Raw genomic sequence first — 22,050 nt, 5'->3', positions numbered from 1 at the left:
GTCCAAAGTGTAGGTTTGTCTTCCTCCTAGAAAAGAGGGCCAAGGGCTGAAAGAATGGTTCTCTGTTCTCTAGTTTATCAGGAAGAATGGAATGTTCCTTTAAAAAATGAGAGAAAAGTTTGTCTTAAGGAAGAAAAAGTATCTGAAGGGACAGAGAGGGAATCCTAGCTTATGCCAGGAGACTGGAAGATGTAAGATAGTGACACAAAGGATCATACAATCATAGGTTTTCAACTGGAAAGGACCTTAGAGGTCAACTGCACTTATAGCTAAGAAATATCTACAAGCCTCTTTCCAAAAAGAAATAAGCTCAATCCTTTGTGGAGAAAGCAGCTCCATCCTTGTCCTCTAGCAAATGATGCTGCAAATCCATACATTCTGTGAGATAAGAGGTTATCCAGAAAAGTATAAAAGATGAGACAAGTAGTGCTGGTTGATTACTCCCTGAGGAGGGGCTGCTGGGGCAGTCATTTGTTGAACTAAAAATAACAAAAGAGAGGTCCACTGGTATTTATTCAGGGCTTGATGGACAACTTCCCTAAGACTCATCAAACCTGATGACAGCACTTCTAGTGTTTCCTAAGGGCACACGACTACCAGAAAGAATCTAATAAACATTGCTAAGGAGTATAAAATGGCAGGAAAAGAATTGAAGACCTTAAGAGTACAGATGGTGTTTTCATCATATCTGGCAGTTGAAGACAATGACTTCAGAAGATAAAGGCAGATTTGAGAACTGAGCAGCTGTTTAAGAAGGTGGTATCTGAGAACGAGATGTGAGAGATGTGAATTTCTGGAGCACGGTTTAAAATATAGAGATGATGGGTTCTTGGACAGAGATAGAATGTACTTAACAAGGGCTAGTAAAGATATATTTGCCTAGATCCTTAAAAATCTAATCAAAAGAGTTTACAAATCAAAAAGGAAATGGAGGAGAAAATTGCATATGTATAATCACCAGACTGGATGCTAGAGCCATATTGCTGCCCTCTAATGCCCAAGAGTGGGGCAGCTTAGGGCAAAAGGGAAACTGACTTAGATTTTAGGTAAGAAAACACTGACTAACAGAGCTATCTAAAAGGGGAATATGTTGCCTTAGAAGATAGGGGATTACCCCTTCATTGGAGGTTTTTGGGTAAAGGCTGGATGACCATTTATCAGGTGTGTTAGATTAAGGATTCCTGGAAAAGAGGGCCAAGGGTTCAAAAAATGACTTCTGTGCTCTAGGATATCAGGAAGAATGAAATGTTCCTTATATCAATAGAGATATCCAGAAATCCTCAGGAAACAAAATGCAAGAAAAGAGTTGGCAATAAAATCAATAGCTTCAGATATTTATATAAAGTTGAACAAAGGATGGATGACAAACAAGGTGAACCAGAGATCCTAATACAAAAAAATCATTTAGATTTGGTAGGATAGGGACTCTGACTGGAATTTGGCCCTGGAGGAGGGAGGGCGGGAGGGTGTGTATGAGTGTGTGTGTGTGATTCTCTGATTGGAAAGGAAGAAGCTAGGTGAAATTAATTAATGAAGCATTTATTATATGTAAAGTATTTTGCTGAGCACTTGAGTCTAGGAATAGAAAAGTAGTACTGTCTACTCTCAAGGAGTTCATATTCTGACGAGCTACAATTCCTATAGAAAGGGCCCATGGTCCTTAGGCTTCAGAGGCAAAGCAGGTGGTAAGTTTGCTTCTTTAATGTCATTTCCATTGGAAAATGACATCAGTTCCTAATGCTGAACCATCTGAAAGTGCACACATTTAGGGTTAGGGTTAACAGAAACTCTCTTTTCCAGGTCTTCAGTAGATGGTTTTGCATAAAGAGGGTTGTGGCCAGGCAGTTTATCTCCAGGTGGCTTCTCAGGGTGACAGCTGTAGGGCTGAGCTAGAAGCATTGCTATTCCAAAGACCCTTGGGTTCAGGATCCTGGTCTGTTTCTATTAGGGTGATACTAGAAATGGTGGCCCAAGTGTTGGTGGTGATTTGACCTGCCTAGTACGTGCTGCCTTCTGTCCCACAGGATGCCTTACTGCTTCAACTAGGCTGGCTTGCTTGACATGTGAGTGGCAGAAGAGCCACCTCCCTGAATGTTGGCTGTGGGGGCTTGACTTGGAAGCAGAACTGGCAGTCACAGGTGCTGCCATTCCCAAGGACTTTTGTGCCTTCTTGTCTTTTAGCAGCAGTTGGTCAGAAGTTGTTGCTTGTGGTAATGAGAAAGATAGGCTCTATCTTCTCTCAATGTCTGCAGGGGCTGGAATAGAAGCAGGCCTGGTGTATTCCCAAAACTCTTGGGTTCAGGATCCTGAGCTGTCATCATCAGGATCTGAAGGGAGATGGTAGTCAAGGTGGTAGTAGTATAGAGTAGCATTCTCTATTAAGAAGATATATTTACATGAGTAAATCTAGGAATCAAAGGGGGAAAGTTCAATAGAGAGCATTTGGATGAAGATCAGGGGAAGCAGAGCAGAAGTGATATTATTGAAGCATTTATCCTACAGTCTACCTAGACAGCAGGAGGAAAACTGATGAGGAATCATTGTTAAAGATCACAAACCTGTCATGGTGACATGATATAATGGTGATAGGGGACTTCAGTTATCTGGACGTCTGTTGGAACTCTCTTCTTCTGCCAAAAGCTGAGCCACTAATAATTTCTTGACTTGCCTTAATGATACTTTTATCCCTCAAAAGGTGGAGATACCAACAAGGGAAACTTCTATTCTGGACCTGATTCAGACCAACAAGAAAGAACTGGTTTCTTGGTTGGAAATGATGGGAACCTTGGGGGTAAGTGACTACTCCATCTTAAGAGTTTGTGAAACAGAAGAAGAGAAAAGTTGGGCAGGCTGACATGAACTCTAGATTTTGGAAGAGTGGATTACAAATCTCCCAGAGATAGCTTAATTCCCTTGACCTAAAATTCTACAGAGAAAGTCAGTTCAGGAAGGATGGAAAATGCTCAAGAATGAAATTCTGAAGACCAGAAAAAAACAGTTCTAATATGGAAGAAGAAGAATTGTTGGTCTAAAAGAGACTGATATAAATGCAGAGGAACTTATCAACCAACTTAGATGTATAAGATGAAACCAAGAACTGGTAATCAAGGATGAATCCAAAAGCCTACTGTGATCCTATTAAGATTTCTGGAGTGCCAAAATACAAAATGAGCTGAGATTGGTAAAGAAATCTGAGACTTAAGAGAAATTTTTTTTTCCTTTTTGAAGGGGGAGGGCAGGGCAATTGAGGTTAAGTTACTTGCCCAAGGTCACATGGCTAGTAAGTGTTATGTGTCTGAGGCTGGATTTGAACTCAAGTCCTCCTGACTTGAGGGCCAGTACTCTAATTCACTGCTCTACCTAGCTGCCCCAGAATTTTTTTTTTTAAGTGATAGAGTATTGGAGAAAAGTGGTAGATCAAACGGATAGGACAGCTTTTTAGAGTAGATGACTGATTGCAAGCAGAGCTGCTTGGGTATGATTTTGCTTGTATATTTTCTGACAAGGAGAAAGTTCTTAGGACAGGAGAGGACAGAAGTAAAATGGCTCATGGGGAGTTGATAGCCATGATAAGTACGGAAAAAATCAGAGGACACAGCTGCCCTTAGTGAGTTCAAGCCGGCTAGTCCATATCTGGAAGTATATCCTTAGGTCTTGAAAGAACTAACATATGTGCTCATTGAGCCATTACCTGTGTGTAGCAGCAAGCACCCCAGCGTCCCCAGGGTGGCTGCCAGCACAGGTTCTTGGATCTGCCTTGTGAAAGGAAAGCAACTCAAAATGGGTTAACAAGCTTACTTTAATCAGTTAAACATATATCGTTTACCTAGTTCAGGGGAAAAAGGTCAGCACCCCGAACTTCAGAGTATACAGACAGAATTATCGAGACAGAGAAACAGATCAAGCAGACAGGTTTCCAAACTGTGCAACCATTACATCCATACCAAATCAACATCTGGGTTTTTCAAAGCCGGGGGGGGGGGCTCTCAACAACGGCTTCCCAGAGTCTCATCTGATCAAATCACAGAACGCTTCTCAAAGTGAGCCCCCAAAGCAAAGCCTCACATCAGGACTCATATAGCCTTCTCCTGGCTCAGAGAATGTAACCACCCTCTAGAACCACTGCCCAATCACACAGCATCAAGGTGTGGGCATTCCTGAAAACCAAGCCTCCTGCCACAGGCTCCATGTGACCACATTCAGCCTATTAGGAGGCAGAGTATATTTTCGAATCAAGGAATGTTCTCAGAGTCTCTTAAGCCAATCAAGGGGCCTAGGGGCAGGGAAGATCTTTAAATTTGCATTTCCATTACACTATGATATTTTCAGAGATCACCAAGGGCAGTAATCTTTGAAAATTAAGAACTGATCATGACAGAGTAACCTCATTTTCTTTTTCTTTTTTAACAGGTTTATTATATTGCTATAGATGTAGCTTACCTAGATTTAAGGAAAACATTTGACAAAGCCATTCATGGAATTATGTGGACACAGAAAAGTATTATGGGCTAGGAAATTGTACAATTTGGTGGATTCAGGACAGGCTGAATGGCCATATCCAAAAAGCATTCATTAATGCTGGGATGGCAACTTGGGAAGAGATACATATATAGTGATGGTACCACAGGGATCTGTACTGTTTAACTTTTTTTTTTTTTTAGTGACTGGATGAAAGCATGTATAAGTGACGTGCTTATCAAATTTGCAGGTCACTAAGTTGTTCACAGCACCTGATGAGTATTGTGCATTGTGCTAGGATACAGAACAGAAATGAAATAGTCCCTGCCCTGAAGGAGTTTGTATTCTTTAGGGAGAGACAAAATGTACAAATGTGTCTCTACAAAGTAAATAGAGATGTGTTATGGTGTAGCAGCTAGAGAGCTATCCCTCAACCCAGGAAGATCCAACTTCAAGTAATAACTGTTTGTGACTCTTGGCCAGGCATTCAGCCTTTCAGTAGTGCTCACATTCGTTGGTAAAGGAGTTTCCTCACCCTAGAGTTCCCTATACCAGTGAAAACACAGGTCTAGTTCCTATACAGAATGAATACAAAGTAATGGGAGGTGGAGATGGATGCAGGAATAGCTAGAGGCAGGGAACAGAAAAGGCCTCATGTAGAAATGTTTAAAGTAAGCTTTCAAGGAAACTACGATTTCTACTTATCAAATTTGCAGATGATACAAAGACTTGAAGCAGTAGGTAACAGGACATAGTCAGGTTCAAAAGTAATCTCAAATATCCTTAGGTCACTTTTTTATTCTGGCTCTATTCCCATCCCCTAAACTAGTCAGGTACACAGAGCTTCCGTCTTGAGCTAACTAGAGAATTTAGGTTGAAAACTGCTAATATAAAAATGATTATGCAAAGAATTCTTTTGTTGTAGATGTGGTCTGTTTTAGAAAATGATCTGTAAGAAGCCTGTTCCCTTTTCATACTTTCATCAAGGATACCTTCAATATGTGCCTGGACCAGTGAGATGAGAAAGTAGTTCTATTTGTTGATACCACAAATAATTCTATTCTTTTGTTAATCTTCTCTTTGAGAATTGATTAATCCCTGAGGGCTTTCAAAATTGTGTCCCTTCTAGCATGGATTTATTTGGTGTGAAATTGGTTTGGTCTAGCTATTCATCTTAACTTCATTTCTTAAATTCCATTTCTGCTTCCTTATGTACTGCATCAGATCCTGAGGTTCAGATGTGGTGGTTCTGCTGTTTCTGATTTTGAAAATAAGTCATTACAGAAATGTTTGCAAATCTCTTCTGTTTTGTTTCTATGTGTTGTCTTCATTCCCTTTTCATCTGTACATGCTCTTGAAGATAATGTAGCTTAGTTGTGTCCTCTGCCAAACTTTGTGCTGTCCTGCTTTCTCTTTTACTGCTTTTTCCTGTTTTGTGAGATGATATGGCCTATAATCTCCTGCAGTGTTTTATAAATAAATTTGTACACTAGACCAGTGTTATCCTTGGCTGTTGTATCTCTGCTTGACAGAGATAATGCCCACTGAGTCAGTCTCTGAGCCATTTTGACCTTGGTGTGGAAACTTTTCTATGCCATTTCAGCCTCTGATAGGAATGGCAATAATCGAGTCTTTTATCCACTTCCTCTCTTCTATACTCCCCACCTTATTTTAATAGGTCAGGTTAGTGTAATTGCACACGGTGTTTTTTCATTTTTGCCATTGTAAATTGGTATCAATTTTGACCTTTCTGGTCTGACTAGTCATGAATAACTCATTTGGAAATGACTCCCACATCTGTGAACAATCACTTCCTTTCTGTTAAGATAAGCCACTTTGAATGCAAGACCTCCCCTATGGTTATCATTTTTTGATTGCAGAAAAGTTTGATTCAGTAGCAGAAAATATGGTTATAAAGGCCCTCCATTAGGGTTTGACCTTTAAATGTATTAAAATCATACAAGGTTCCATGATAGTGGCAACCATAGAACAAATTTTGTTTAGTGGTCTTCTGATAACAAATAAACATTACTTAAGACATAAAACAGAGAAGTGTGCCTGAGAAAAGTGCTCACTAATGTTATGGTAATGGAAGATACCCTGTGCAGACTCTGAGTAGAAGAGAGATTCTTGAGACGTGGTCAGGTGTTCCATTTACTCATATTTGCAAATGATATTGTACTGGTTGCCTTAAGCCAGGAAAAACTTTTGGATTTCTTCTGTGAAATTCATGGCTTTTGAAATGAACCTAGCAATCTATTAAAAAAAAGACCAAGTTAGTAAAGAGCCCATATTCCTCAGCTAATTACATATAGTTGGCTATATAATCTTCGAATCGGTCCATCTGTTCCTGCTTTGTGGATAGGCCCTGCCAGCTGGCAGTGAACTGGGCCGAGGAGTCACAAGAAAGAGAGTGATGGTAATTACATTGGGAAATTGCACAGCTCCTCTAGTGATAACACCAACCTGCTCCTAAACAAAATCATCTTTTGAACAGCGATGTCTTTCTGGTTCTATTATATGGCTACAAATCCTGGAATACCATGGCCCTTTAGAAAGAATCAAATTGCAGTGATCCAGGGAGATCTCTTTTGGTGGTGGGATTACCCATATGGATTAGAGATTTATAGGAGAATCAAAAAGTGGACTTCTGTAGCCCAGTTTTGAATGTTAGCTTCACAAATCTTGTCATGCCATGTAATACAATACTAGAGAAATAAATGGGGTTCATAATGTTTTTAAGACTTGTACCTGTCAGATTTCATAGTTAATGAAGACTTATAGAAATGGTCGTAGAATTTCAGAGTTGGAAGGGACCTCTGAGGACTCCTAGTCCAGCCTGTACTTGAATGAGAACCCCATTCCCATACAATTCCCCCAACAAGGGATCATCCAGAATATGCTTGCAGACTTACCTCAAGGGTAGGAGAACCTCTTATTTCTTGAGGCAGTTCATTCCACAGTGGCAGAACTCTTTATTGTTAGGAAGGTTTTCCTCATTACATTAAACTTAAATCGGCCCCTCTGCAATTTCCACCCATTCCTTCTATTTTAGCCCTGGGGACCATGAACTCAATGGTTAATGATAGGGATCCAGCACTCGCATCCACCAATTCTGTCAGCACCCTGGAATGTAGTTCATTTGAACCTTGGGACTTAAATTCATCAAGGCCAGCTAGGTGCTTTCATGGCCTATTTTGGATTCCAACTCATTGATTATTTTTGTTCTGTCCTATTCAGAGAAAACAAAAGCAAGAGAATAGTTGAGTAGTAGAGCCTCTCATCATTATCAGTTGCCATTCAGTCCAACAATATTTGCTAAATATGCTACTATACACCAGGCATTGTATTAGACAGGAAGAATGCAAAGACTTAAGATAAAATAGCCCCTCCCCTCAAGTAGCTTATTTATTATCATTAATCCATCTACTCCAAGTGGTATCCTATCCTTTCTTTGATCCTCTTTTTTCCTCCCAATACAGGTTTTTTAAAGTACATTTTGTTTTCCTTGACATTTACCTACAGGCTTAGGTTATACTGAATTTCAGTACACCTGGTGCTGTTCTTATAGGACCATATCATACTATTGTATTCCTCCTATATTACCTTCCTTTACTTCCATCTTATATTACAAAGCTTTTGCAATTTTGAATTGGTTGAAGAGTTTCCACATCAGTCTCTTTCTCTTATCCTTCTTATGAGGTATTTGATGCAAAGATTGGTTTTTTTTTCTATTTGACAATTTTCTAATTCTAGTTGCACTGGTTTTGTTCATGCAAAAGCTTTTCAATATATCATAATCAAAAGTATTTTTTGTGGTTGTTTCAGTCCCTTGTTTGATTATGTACTCTACTCCAGTCATAGCTGTGAAATGCTTATTTTGTTTTGTTTTTTTAAAAATAACTGAGCATTTTTACTATTCTTATTGTGTTATGGATGTTTATCTATCTAGTTTGATACTTAGATGTAAGCAGTTATCTTCCTCTTCTTTTTTAGTTTAAAACCCTCTTTTTAAAAAAATTAATTAATTTACTTTTAGGTTTCAGCATTTGCTTTTATAAGATTTTGAGTTCTAAATTTTCCCCTCTTCCTCTGTTTCCCCCTCCCCAAGACAGCACGCAGTTTGGTATGGGCTATACATGTACAATCATATTAAACATATTTCCACATTAGTCATGTTGTGAAAGAAGAATTAGAACAAAAGGGGGAAACTAAGAAAGGGGAAAACACAAAAAACAAAAAAAAGAAAAAATAGTATGCTTCAATCTGCATTCAGACTCTATAGTTCTTTCTCTGAATGTTGATAGCATTTTATCTCATGAGACTTTTGGAATTGTCTTAGATCATTGCATTGCTTCAAAGAGCTAAGTCTGACAAAGTCAGTTATCATACAGTGGTGCTGTTACTGTGTACAGTCTTCTCCTGGTTCTACTCACTTCACTCAGCATCAATTCATGCAAGTTTTTCCATGTTTTTCTGAAATCAGCCTGCTCACCATTTCTTATGGAACAATATTATTTCATTACATTCATATCTCACAACTTGTCCAGCCATTCCCTAACTTATGGGCATCTCCTTAATTTCCAATTCTTGGCCACTACAAAAAGAACTGCTATAAATATTTTATACATGTGGGTCCTTTTCCATTTTTTATGATCTCTTTGGGATACAGACTTAGAAGTGGTATTGCTAGATCAAAGAGGGTATGCACAGTTTTATAGCCCTTTGAGCATATTTCCAAATTGTTCCCTAGAATGGTTGGATCAGTTCACAACTCCTCCAATAATGCATTAGCGTTCCAGTTTTCCCACATCTTCTCCAACATTTATCATTTTCCTGTTTTGTCATGTAAGCCAGTTTGATAGGTGTACCTCAGAGTTGTTAAAACCCTCTTGGTTATATTTTCAAGACTCCAGGCAAATATATTTGTATCAACTCATACTAAATGTTTTTATATACAATTATCTCCAATATTTTAAGCTATGGTCCAGAAATCCAAATCCTGTTTTTCATCTTTGTTTTTATAAGAATAAATTTTATGGGGGTGGCTAGGTGGTACAGTGAATAGAGCACCGGCCCTGGAGTCAGGAGGACCTGAGTTCAAATCCAGCCTAAGACACTTAACACAAAACTAGCCATGTGACTTTGGGCAAGTCACTTAACCCCAATTAGCCTGCCTTCCCCCTCAAAGAAAAAAAAAAAGAATAAATTTTGTTTTAACACTGCATATAGACATAAATAAAGCACTTAAATAAAAATAAGACATGTTTCCCTCCCCAAAAACTAGTTAAACAAGTCTTGGCACTTGACAGTATTGCTATATATGCCACTTTTCACTTTTATAATTTACAATTTTTTAAAGAAAGACAGGCTATATGCTAAACTTTCACAAGGTAGTACCAAAATTATCCAATGTGAGTGAGCTGAGTTTTGTTGCCTTTTAACATTGTCTTCATTTGCATAGTTGTAATTAGTGTGCATAGTGGCTTTTCTTTTCATCTTTCCTAGTTACTATGTGTCTCTTAATAAATAATGTCTTTTCATATTTCTTAGAATTCCTCAAATTTCTAATTCCTTATGGCACAAATACTTCTGTGTGGTTAAATACCATAATTTATTTGTCTTTTTTATAATTGTTGGCCATATAGTTTTCAGGTCTCAGATATCATCCCCTTAACCAGCTCTTCATTTTCCGAAATCTGTCTTTCTCTTTAGATGCACCCAACTTCAGTTGACAGCAGCTAAAATACAAACTGTGCCCCTATGGTCTTGAGTTTCTTCCAGAACTTGATAATCTGAAATGATGCATTCTAAGTTACTTATGTCAATGTGATTTGTTACGAGGTGAATCACCAGAAATGTATGGTAGTTATCAGGTTTGATAAGTGTTGGAAAGTTCTCTTACCTCCCAGAAACATGCCCAGAAAGATAACAGACCTCTCTGCTGTTAATATTAGTTCTATAGATAGCTGCCCTCATCATAGATTATAATGTAATAGCAAAGGGAAGAAATTTCCACATCTACTTCAGGGAACATAGGATAGAGTTAATGAGCAAAGAATAAAAAGGATTATTGTATAGGACCTCTTTGAGATTAGATAATGTGAATTTTATAATAGGCCCATTTGGCATGGTTACACAACTTTGTCCAACTTTGTTTTGTAGCTTTCCACCAAGAACAGAGAAGGATGATGATGGGAATGACCCAAGGTGTGGTTTGGTAATGTATGGTAGCTGATAAGACAAGGGGTACAAGGACAGAGAATAGTATATAATTGAGTATTTCCACTAATCTCCAATTAAATGGTCCTGAACTGGAGTTGTAATTAATACTCCTTGTTTCCCATTGCTTTTTCCAGACATTCCCTTTTTTTCCACAATTCAGCCACTTCTCTTCTGAGGTTCACTCTATCTAAGTCATCCAATCTCAGTCTATGTGGCAATCATATACTGACTCAGGTCATTCTTTCTTAAGTTCATTTCCTGGCTCAGAGTTTTCTTTTCCACCCCAAATTCTGTCCTGATATTAGGAGACTACAACATAAATGTTGCTAGTTCCTTGAATTCCCAGTTCTTCAATCTCTTTACCTCCCATTACCTGCTTCTGGAATCCTCACAGCCTCACAAAGAGATAGTTTCAGCTTTTTTTTTTTTTTAAAGCAACTGGGGTTGAGTAACTTGCTCAAGGTTACACGGCCAGTTATTTCTGGGTGTGGTGCTAAGTGTCAGAGCCCGGATTCGATCTCCAGGTCATCCCTACTCTGGGGCCAGTGCTCTTACTCGCTGTGCTACCTGGCTGCCCTGATAGTTTCAGCTTTGATGTCAACCAAGAGCGTCCGACTTCCATGATCAAGAATTATGAAATGACTCTGTCTAACCATAACTTTACATTCTTCCATGTCTCCCTGTGTTACATTCTGTTTCCTCCATAGAAGTAGCTGTTGTGGGATATGAATGTCTCCTTCTGTATCTCTTCTTTCGTTGACTCTAGGCTCAAACCATCAGTACCCTTCAAAACCATTATTCCCCTGTTCTTGTTCTTTCCTCCCTTCTCAATCTTGACCCCATAGTTAACCAATTCAACATTATACTATTCTCTACTCTTGGATCACCTGTTCCCTTGTCTTAACACTCATCATCATGCCTTGACATATCCTAGACAGAATTGGATATGCTACAAACGATTGTTAGCTAACCTGACTGTGCCCCTATTTGATTATCTATCACAAAAGTCTCCAAACATTTTTGATCACACACACTTGGTCAGAAAAAAAATGTTTGAATATCCACTCCCAATACATATCTTTATGAAATTTATATGTGTACAATTGTACTACTCAGTTAAGTGGTACACTGGATAGAGTGCTGGGCCTGGAGTAAGGAGGACCTGAGTTCAAATTTGACCTCAGATCCTTACTAACTGGATGACCTTGAGCAAGTCGCTTAACCCTTTTTGCCTCAGTTCCTCCTCTGTAAAGTGAGTTGAAGGAGGAAATGACAAACCACTTCAGTATTTTTGCCAAGAAAACTGAACAATAACAATTATACAAATAGATTGTATATATTATAAAATATATGCAAAATAGGAATTTCTTAAGGGAAGCAGTATCGATTATTTTTAAAATAATGTTTTGTTAATGAGATGAAGACTGTCAACCAGATGAAGAACTGACCTCTAACTTGTGGGTGGCCAAAGCCAAACACAGCAGGCTAGAAACAGGAGAGTCAGAAATCAAACAAATTTAATTTCAGAGTGAGGGAAATGGCTTGCAAGCCAGGAGGCAGATTAGACACATGTTCCAGGACCCTCCCCTGATGGGGGGACCTGCTCTAGTGTGGCCAAATCTCAACACTTATACCAATGGTTGTAGAGTGAGCTGTAGCCCTGACAATGAGGGGGTAACAGCAACAATGAGACCAGTTTGATTCATAGCAGGGCTTCATGACCAGAACATGGGTACTTGTCTAAGCTCAGAGAACACTGAGTACTGGTCAAAGCAATATAATAATTATGTGATTTTGCCAGAGGGTGAGTGCAAGGATTGTTGTTATTGCCAAGCTTAGGGCACAGCTTGCTTTCTGGGCCTCAGCTCTGGAAAATAGGGTGTCTCCTAATATTTTGACAAGACTTACACTATCAATAAAATTACTATTCATAACTGGTAAAGGGAAGATAATATTTTTAGTGAGAGCAATGTGATTGAATATACATCATTATGTTTATCTTATGTGTATGTTCTGAGGGATAGAGTAAACTTGTAAATAATAATTGTTTGTTAGTTAACCATTCAGTTAATTAGATTGATATAGCTAGTCAATCAGGTGAATTTCAATTTTGAAAAATCACTCCTTCCCACTATAAAGGGAATCTGAGCAGTCAAAGCTCTTTCTTGCTTAGAGACTCACTGACTGCTGCCCTGGAGTACACAGCCATCTGAGAGAGTGACAAGGGATCTGTGCATACACTGGAAATTTGGAAAGCGAAGTTTTCCCAAAAGGCTTGGCCAAGCTGCTGTGTGGGGGCGTGCCCTGGGTCTTGGTCATAACTATCCTGAACAGCCAGTGTCATGCACTGAGAGTCGGGAACTGAGAGTTTACAGAAGAAAGGAAGAGGGTTTGTTCAGGCCGACACCATGAAGGGGCAGAATAAGGGAAGGTTGGACTACAATGGGTGAGAGGGAAGGTAGGATCATGCTTGAGACATGCCTGTGAGTTGGTTAACATTAAAAGGACGAGAGGCAGTGGCCCATCTTTTGATTGGGTGGGGCTATACAGCTCTTTGGAAACCACTGCTCAATCAGACTATCCATAGTTATTGCTCCAAACCTATGCCTCCACCAGCTCCCTCTCCCCTGACATCCTCCCAATATTAGTTATTGTTGTTCAGTCATTTCAATCATGTCACATTCTATATCTGACCCTGCCTCATACTTGACTAAAAAAATAGAGGCTATTACCACAAGCTTCTAGGTCTCTCCTACCTTATATGTCAAAGCCTTTTGACATTGTGAAAGAAAATTCTCTGCATTTGGGGCACAAAGCTGCCAGAAACACTATTTTAACTTAAATTATCATACCCTAATCCAAATATCTTCTGCTTAGAGAGGAGGTTCCAAGAATGAGCAGTTTCCCTTTGACTTTGAAAATCTCTAACAAAAGCTATTTTTCAATTGACTTTTTTTTTAATAGTCTCAAATAATAGAATTCAGAAGTCAAGATTGAGCAAGGGTTCAGAGTTTAAGCAGTTAACAGTCTTTTTCATCAAAACACAACCATAGTCACTTAACTTTTGGCCTAAATACTGTGGGTGGGGTCACTGACCCACAGTTTAAAAAGTGTTGAAGGGGTCTCCAGTGGAAAAGGTTTAAGAAACCCTGGTAGAGAATGATTTTCAGAAAACAATTCTGTCCCTCTTTGAGCACTCTCTGTAAGCATTCTCCATTTTTTAGTTGGTCACAGGTTACTTTTAGAGATACTTCCCATTAACTGAAGTAATCAAAGACTTCTTCCTTCCTTTAGTCTACTTGTTACCTCTGGGTACTGCTTTTAATTGGATTAATCAAGAGCCTCTTGCCCTAATTCTGATCTCTGGGGGATTAGAGTTTTTCCATGAATTTATACTCAGTTTCCTCAAAGAAAGAAGTTTTCTCCTTAGGAGGAGAAAGGGGAGGAATGTATAGGGCTTAGTATGCGGCTCTATTTCAGAATTGATAGTTAAAGAAAGACTGACATCTAGGTATAACCCAGGACTGGAAAGATAAGTTGGTGCCAGGTTGTAAAGGGCTGTAATATTCAAATATGAATTTATGTTTGATTATGTTAGAGGCAATAGGGAGACACTGACATGGATGGAACAGGGGCGTAACATGATCAGCTCTGCTTTTAAGGAGAATCACTTTGGCAGCTGTGTGTAGGACAGACTGGAATGGGGTGAGGTTTTGGGGCAGGGAGGCCAGTTAGGAAACCATTTCAATATTCAGGCAAAAAGTGATAAGGACTTAGGAGTAGTTGTGTGAGGTAGAGAGGAAAGATCAGATGTGAGATGTGGTAGAGGTTGAGATGCTATAGAAGTAATATCAATAAGATTTGGCAACTGATTGACTATGTGAGAGGAAGAAGAAGGAGTAGCTGAGGCATTAATTTTTTTTAATTTTCACATTAGTCATGTTGCAAAGAAGTATTAGAACAAATGGGAGGAACCATGAGAAAGAAGAAGAAAGAGAGCAAATAATATGCTTTGATCTGCATTCAGACTCCATAGTTGTGGATAGCATTTTCCATCATGAGTCTTTTTGGAATTGTCTTAAATCCTTGCATTGCTGAGAAGAGCTAAGTCTGTCATAGTTGATCATTGCACATTGTAACTGTTACTGTATCAATGTTTTACTGGTTCTGCGCGTTTCACTCAGTATCAGCTCATATATATCTTTCCAGGTTTTTCTGAAGATTGCCTGCTCATCATTTCTTATAGCACTTTAGTATCCCATTACATTCATATAACCACAACTTGTTTAGCCATTCCCCACTTGATGGGTATCCCCTCAATTTCCATTTCTTGGCCACCACAAAAAAGAGCTGCTATAAATATTTTTGTAGATGTGGGTCCTTTTCCCATTTTTATGATCTCTTTGGGATACAGTACCACCTAGAAGTGGTATTCCTGGGTCAAAGGGTATGCGCAGTTTTATAGCCCTTTGGGCATAATTCCAAACTGCTCTCCAGAATGACTAGATCAGTTCACAACTGCTCCAACAATGCATTAGTGTTCCAATTTTTCCACATCTTCTCCAATATTTATCATTTTCCTCTTTTGTCATGTTAGCCAATCTGATAGTTGTGATGTGGTATGAGGCATTAATTTTTGCCTGTGAACCTGGGAGGCTGGAAGAATAGTGGTACCTTTGACACTTTGTTGTTACATAGGTATCTGAGACTGAAGAGGTCCAAATCAGAACTCATTGTCTTTTCCCTAAAAGTGAGCCCTCTCCAAAATTTCCCAGTTTCTGCCAAGGATACCCTATTCTTCCAGTCATTCAGCTTTGCAACTAACAGGTCATTATTGATTACACACTCTCACTCACACCCTGTGAAATCTGTCACTTGCCAGGTCTTACTGATTGTACTTCTACAGCATCTATTGTATCCACACCCTTCTTTCCATTCACATGATTGCCCCCCTAAAAGAGGCCCTTGTCCTTTCTCACCTGCACTACTACAGTAGCCTTAGAATTGCCTCAAGTAACTCCTTTCCTGTCTACACTCCACACAACTGCCAAAGCAATAGTTTTTAAATCACAGGATTGCGTAGCTCACTGTGAAGTAAGGAAAGGAATACCAAAAACAAATATGATAGACTTAGATGGATGGCACGTAGTGATCCAGGGTTAAGGCTCCACAGCACCTACCTGGAGTAGGTCGAGAGTGTAAGGGAGCCCAGAGCAAAGGACAATGACATTGCATAGTTTAAGTGGTTTTTAAGTATAAGGTCAAGACTGAAGGAGAATAAGGCTGGAGCATCTATGATGGACCAGGAGAACAGGAGCAGTGGAACAGAAAATCATTTTAGGAGGGGTGAAGTAGAGAGAGAAATGACAATATGGGAAATGCTGACCAGGGAATAGGATCTCAGAGCTTAAGATGATGGATGGAGACGGCACAGTTAAGGGGAATGCCTGTCTTTGAGTGACTGAAGTCAAGTAAAGGCTTATTGGTGCTGAAGGGGTGATGAGCTTGAAGGTGTTGGAGAGGCTGCTCATTCAGTGTGCATGTTGCTAAATCTGTCAGTATTACCGTAAGCAGGGGAAGATTATGAGTCATGTGTTGAGAGAGGAGGAAGGGTGCCCAGGATGTCCAGTAGGTGACAATGACAAGGATATGGCTAGGGTGACATATATTGACAGAATGAACTTCAAAGAAGTTGCTAAGATGTGATACTTGAGATGAAGATTATTATAGTTTATGTTTAGAGAGAGGGGCTACTGAGTATTAACCACCTCATTTTACAGAAAATGGAACTGAAGCACAGAGAGGTTAAGTGATTTACCCAGAGTCACACAGCTCATAAGAACTTCCTGACTCCCAAGACCAGTGCCCTACCTCCCCATGCTCCTTCAGGATGTATGCCTGGTGTCTTTGGGGCCACGAGAGCACTCCAGCTAGTGCTGGAGGGGAGAGCCAGGGATGTCTTTCACATGTCTGATGCCTTTGAGAAAAAGACAGGTGTACCTGATCTCAAGGTAGAAAACATATGAGAGGAAGATGTCTAGGAGGATGGTGAATTCCAAAAGAGGCCATGGGAGTTATAGTAGAAGAGATTAGTTTCTGAGTAAGAGAAATAATAGAGAATGAATTGTTGTTCAGTCATTTAAGCCCTGTCTGCCATGACCCCATTTTGGGTTTTCTTGGCAAAGATACTGGAGTGGTTTATCATTTCCTTCCCCAGCTCATTTTACAGATGAAGAAACTGAGGCAAACAGGGTTAAGTGACTTGCCCAGGGTCACATAGATAGTTAAGTGTCTGAGACTGGATTTGAACTCAGGCTTTCCTGACTCCAGGTCTAGCACTCTATCCACTGTGCCACCTAGCTGCTCCTAGAGAATGAATAAAGGGATAGGACCTGGGAAAGGGGTAGAACTAAGCTGGAGTGATAAAAGAGTGGGAATAGTTAGTAGGGAAAGCAATTTTCATTTTTTCATACAGTGACTAGAAAGCTAAAAGTTCTGGTGTTTTCTCTCTAGATAACCATAGAAAAAATCATATCTTAACTACTAGACTAGGGGATAGAACACTGAACTTGGCATCAGAAAGAACTAGGTTTATATTCATCTCTGTCACTAACTTGGGCCAGGTAATTAACCTTTGAGCCTCAATTTCCTGATTTGTAAAATGGAAATAATACTTAATTCAAAGGCTTGCTATAACACTCAAATGAGATGTATGTAAAGCACTTTGCAAATTTGAAAGCCAGCATTTTGTAAATGCCAATAACTGTTACTATAAGCTGGGCTCTACAGACGTAGAGATTGAATTAACCAGTTCAACCAGGTTTAGGTTGATTAGTTAATGCTACTTATCTCCCATTATGTGCTGTAATACATGTAAAACAAGGGCCTGTCCTTTTAAGAGCATTCTAGTGAAACACAGTGAGCAAAAATAAACCGTGACTCTATATGATATTATAGAATATGATTTTTCTTTCTTATCTATGTTCCAAATACCAAAGATCCTGTTACTGCCACTTGTTACTTGTATGATTTTGGTTAAGCCACTCAACCTTTATGCATTTCATTTTCCCCATATGTAAAATGAGGGGGTTAGACCAGACGATTTCTGAAACCTCTGTCCATCCATAACTAGACATTGTGTTTTGCTCTGGTGAGACAATGGCTTCCCCCAGCAATCTAATACGAGACCCAAAAATCTGAGATATCTATTTTCCCCTCATAGATTATACCAGTACCAGTATGGACTGATAGTCAGAAAGACACCTAGTTAGACCATGTTGCTGAAGTGATTTGTTCATTCCTCTGGATTCTTTCATTGTGACTCTCTAGATGGACTGAGGATTTACCCTTAGAGACCAATTTTTGTTTTCTGGCCTTAGAGCTTTGTGCTCAAAGAAAAGTCGGCTTTCTATAACTTATCATTAGAGGCCAGAATGCATACCATGGAATCCACAGATAAACCAATACACCTTGGGGATGTTCTGCAGAGGTAGACCTTCCAGATACTTTTAGTCTGGTTTGGAAACCTCTGATCTGTTCGTTTTGGGAAGATGAATGTATGTGGTAATTATGAGAGAGCTTTGGCAGTGAGTTCCACAGACACTCTGAAGAGTTGAGTTCCGTGAGGTAGGCAAAGTTAACATTGCTCTCTTGCCTTTTAAGAGTAAGATTGGAAGGTAAGGGAAATTCTTTGTCTTGATGCTTCTAACTCTGCTTACAGACCGTTCTATGTCCTACCCAAGTAGCCTCAGCCATTCACCGACCCTCAACTATCAAGATCGCACAGATAGCTTTATTCCTGTGTTGGCCCCCACTGCTACCAACACCTCAATAAACCAGTACATCTCAGACTTCAGTGTCCGGGCTCTCACAGATCTGCAGTACATTAAGGTAAGAACCATGCCCATCCCAGCACCCATGTACATCCCCATGTGCTTCTTCCTTCCCCTGCCCAATTAGATCTGGCTATGTGGATTTCTGTCTTTCTTAGAAACAAGTATCTTGCCTGATTCTAGTTTCAAGGTGTTATCTTCTTCCTTGGATCTGCTCCCTGCCCTCTATTTGGCTTTAAATGACTGTACTTCCTTCTTGACTAGTCTAACCATTGGCTGAGATCTCTGATTTCCATGACTGTGACTCTTTCCCCTCACAGATTACACGGCAACAGTACCAGAATGGGTTGATGGCCACAAGAATGGAGAGCAGCTCCCAGACTCCTGTAGACAACATCACTTCTGAAGCCTTAGTACCAGAGAATATAGAGCTACAGATGACTGATGAAACGACAAGCCTTCTCAATGAGCGAAATTCTCTCTTGAACAAGACCACTCACAACTCCCATGAGAGCCCCATGTGACAGGGGGGCCCGGGGCCCCCTGCCAATCCCTTGGGGGCCTCCCTAGTGGGCCCACATCCACAGAGGGAGCAGAGCAGACAGGAGAGCATGGCCCTGGCCACCCCCTTGATAACCTGTCTAGCTCTCCAAGCAGATGTTCCCTAGCCTGTCACAGGCAGGGAGGAGACCTTGCCCTTCCACAGGGAGCCTTCGTGGAGCTTCCAGGGAATAGTAGTTGCCTGGAGTTTCTATAGGATTGCCTGGATAGTACTGCCCAGGGGCAGATCCCGGGAACAGTTGGGAAGAGGCAGGAATTTTTTTTTTTAAACTGAGAGAATTTCTAAAGAAAGCTCATTGCTGCTCTTTCTAAACTTCATTTTGGGGAGAGGGTGGGATGGGGTTGGGATAATGGGGTTAGGAGTTTTTATTAAATTTTTTTAAAAAGAAAATTTGGGGTATTGCCTCGTATGAGGTTTCTTCCCCAGGAAGCAATAGCCATAATCCCCTTCCCTTTAGCCTTGAGCTTCAGGCTTATTTTCCCTAATTCAAGGATCTCCAGACCCCAGCTGCCTCCTCCCCAAGCCTTCCTGATGGGTCACATCCTAGAGGAAGGGGATTGTACCCTGTGCATGAGGCAAGGAACCTAAGATCTTTAGACAGAATTACCTAGGCATGTGACTGAAGGATTATTCCTGAAAACTGGGAAAGATTAGTGCTTCTGAATGGTCAGCATTCAGTACCTGATAGCCCTTATCAAGGATGTAATAAATGGAGGTATGGAGGGGAGATTCTGCAAAGCCAGGGGCCAGAATCTTCCTGAATCCAGAGCTCCTTCAACTGTGCAGAATGGTTCTAATGGTGTATTTGGTGGACTGGGCCGTAACTCTTTCATTCCTTTTAATAACATGGTTCCCCCTGTACTTACCCCTTGCTCCAGCCCCTTTATGATGAGAACTGAAAGTATTAGGGTCCAGAGTCATTAACAACAGCACCTGACCTTTCTTGAACCAAAGTCCTGGCCCAAATGGAAGGAACATCCGAACTGAAGGAGGCCTCTCTGGGAATAACCCTTTCAGGAGTGAGACTGTTCAGGGCATTTGGGTTGCTGATAATGGAGTTCTTTAGAAGCCAAGTCAAAGACAGAATCCTGATCTAGGAGGAGCCATTCCAAATTCCAATATCCTCTATTTTCAACCCAGTTTATCTTTCTACCAGGGCAGATATCCCCTGCCTCCCCTCCCAAGGGTTGGAGATGAGAACTGTGAGGTAGATGAGGTCCCCTTGTCCCTTACACTGCAGCACAAGGCAGGATACTCTTCCTCCACTGACAGCTTCTACATTCCCTTCAGGGAGGGAACTGTTCCATCTACAAAGCTCCCTGCCCTGTCTGGATAGTCCTGCTCTAAGACAGTCATCTCGAATTCTGTGGATGTCATTAATGGTACTGTAGTCCTGGAAGCTTAGGTCTTTCCCAGAAGCTCTCTGCAGGTCTCCTCTTTTTAGCCCTATACTAGAACATTAGATCTTCTTCTTGGGGATGCATTGGGACCAAATTGCTCATTGCCTGTGGTTCAGGAGGAAAGAAGAGCTGGGGCCCAAGAACCATGTGGAGAGTAGAAATGGTTTCTTTGAGGTATTATTTATTTATTTATTCCTTTTCCCAACCAACAGAGTCCTACCCTCAGGTGCTCTGTTCTCCAAATGTCTAAAGAATCCCATCTCTTGGGACCAAGAAATATCTTGTGTTATGGATCCCTGCCCTTTTTTTGGTCATCTGAAAACGAAGGGGGCATGTTTTTTCCCTAGTTTGCATCGTTCACTCCTCTCCTGCTAGAGTCATGGCCTTCGTGGATTGTCAGTCACAAGGCCCTTCGTGGGGAAATTCCACCTTCATCCTCCAGGGGCATCTGTGCCTGTCCTTAGCCAGGAGGTGACAAGGCTTGAATTCTTGTGAGACCTGTTAAGAGTACAAGGAAATCCAATGGTATAGCCAGGGTAAGCAGAATTCATTGGTATGAACCAAATGGATGTGTGTTGAATAAAATGAGGCAGATCACACACACTTCCACACCTACCTCTTTTTAAACATATGGTTACTGCCAACAGATGCTCCCTTCTCCCAACTTCTGCACAATATATTCCTGCTGATGGTCAGGCAGCATTCCCAAATGTTTCTGGTCCAAAAACTTTCTCCTTCTAGTGGAGGAAGGAGAAACTTTCCAACTTCCCACGACCTGACCTCACCTCCTTTATGTGCTTTATTCCTGGGCCTGAATTACATACTGGAATTGTCCTATCTCTGCTTCTTCCCACAAACTAAAAGCGACCTTCATAGCATTCAAATGCAGTAGACAGGTCATATCCAACATTGCAAATAACTCCTATTTATTTTGTGCGAGATTTTAATTTGTATATTTTTGTGATTTTTTTTTTTTGGCCATTGTTATAAGTTTGACTCTCGGGGAGTTTTGCTTTTTCATTTTGAGTCTGTGTCTTTTGTCACAAAGCTGATAATATTTGCTAAACGAGATATGGAATTTATTTTTGATTGGTAATAAAAATGAAATGTGTATAAATCTCAGTGAGTTTGAAATCCTTCTGAACTGCCTGAAAGTTCAGGGGACAAACAAGCTCAGAAGAGCAGACAGATTATTTTAGTAATTCTGTTCCCAGTGGCAGGACAGGTATACTGGATCTCTTAAGTAATTAAGTATTAACACAATGTTTGGAAACAGGAATGTAATCATGATGGAGAGGAAACAGATAATATAGTGTCACTGGCATGGACTTAGAGTCAGAAGATCTGGTTTCAAGTCCCCATTCTGCTAGATCCTAGCTGTGACCTCAGATAAGTCACCTCCCCTCTTGGGGCTTCAGTTTCCTCAGTTGTAAGATGTACTACCGTGTTTCCCCGATAATAAGACCTATCCCGAAAATAAGCCCTCCCCTTACTGTGTAAGATTCCTCTAAAATAAGCCCTCCCCCGAAAATAAGCCCTATTGAGATTGCTACTGTAGTGAAGGTGATCCCCC

General features: G+C 40.4%; 1 protein-coding gene across 3 annotated transcripts in view; it reads left to right on the top strand.

Annotated features, from left to right (window-relative positions):
- CNNM4 (cyclin and CBS domain divalent metal cation transport mediator 4) overlaps positions 1–21,599 on the top strand; it is a 64,271-nt gene extending 42,672 nt beyond the window's left edge. Inside the window, exons 6-9 of one of the 3 annotated variants that reach the window (XM_069071905.1) lie at positions 2,696–2,791; positions 10,624–10,668; positions 18,404–18,573; positions 18,836–21,599. In XM_069071905.1, the coding sequence (XP_068928006.1) occupies positions 2,696–2,791; positions 10,624–10,668; positions 18,404–18,573; positions 18,836–19,039 (515 nt within the window). In that variant the 3' untranslated portion in view covers positions 19,040–21,599. The remainder of the gene's footprint in view (positions 1–2,695; positions 2,792–10,623; positions 10,669–18,403; positions 18,574–18,835) is intronic. The other 2 variants (XM_069071904.1, XM_069071907.1) reach the window with 2 other exon arrangements.
- Positions 21,600–22,050: the final 451 nt, after the last annotated feature.

Source organism: Petaurus breviceps, unplaced genomic scaffold (genome assembly GCF_028583685.1).
Source record: "Petaurus breviceps papuanus isolate PSGF00001 unplaced genomic scaffold, PetGlider_PUasm1.0 90845, whole genome shotgun sequence".
Taxonomy (NCBI): Eukaryota; Metazoa; Chordata; class Mammalia; order Diprotodontia; family Petauridae; genus Petaurus; species Petaurus breviceps.
The sequence above is the reverse complement of the archived record's forward strand: the minus strand, read 5'-3'. Positions and strand labels throughout refer to the sequence as shown.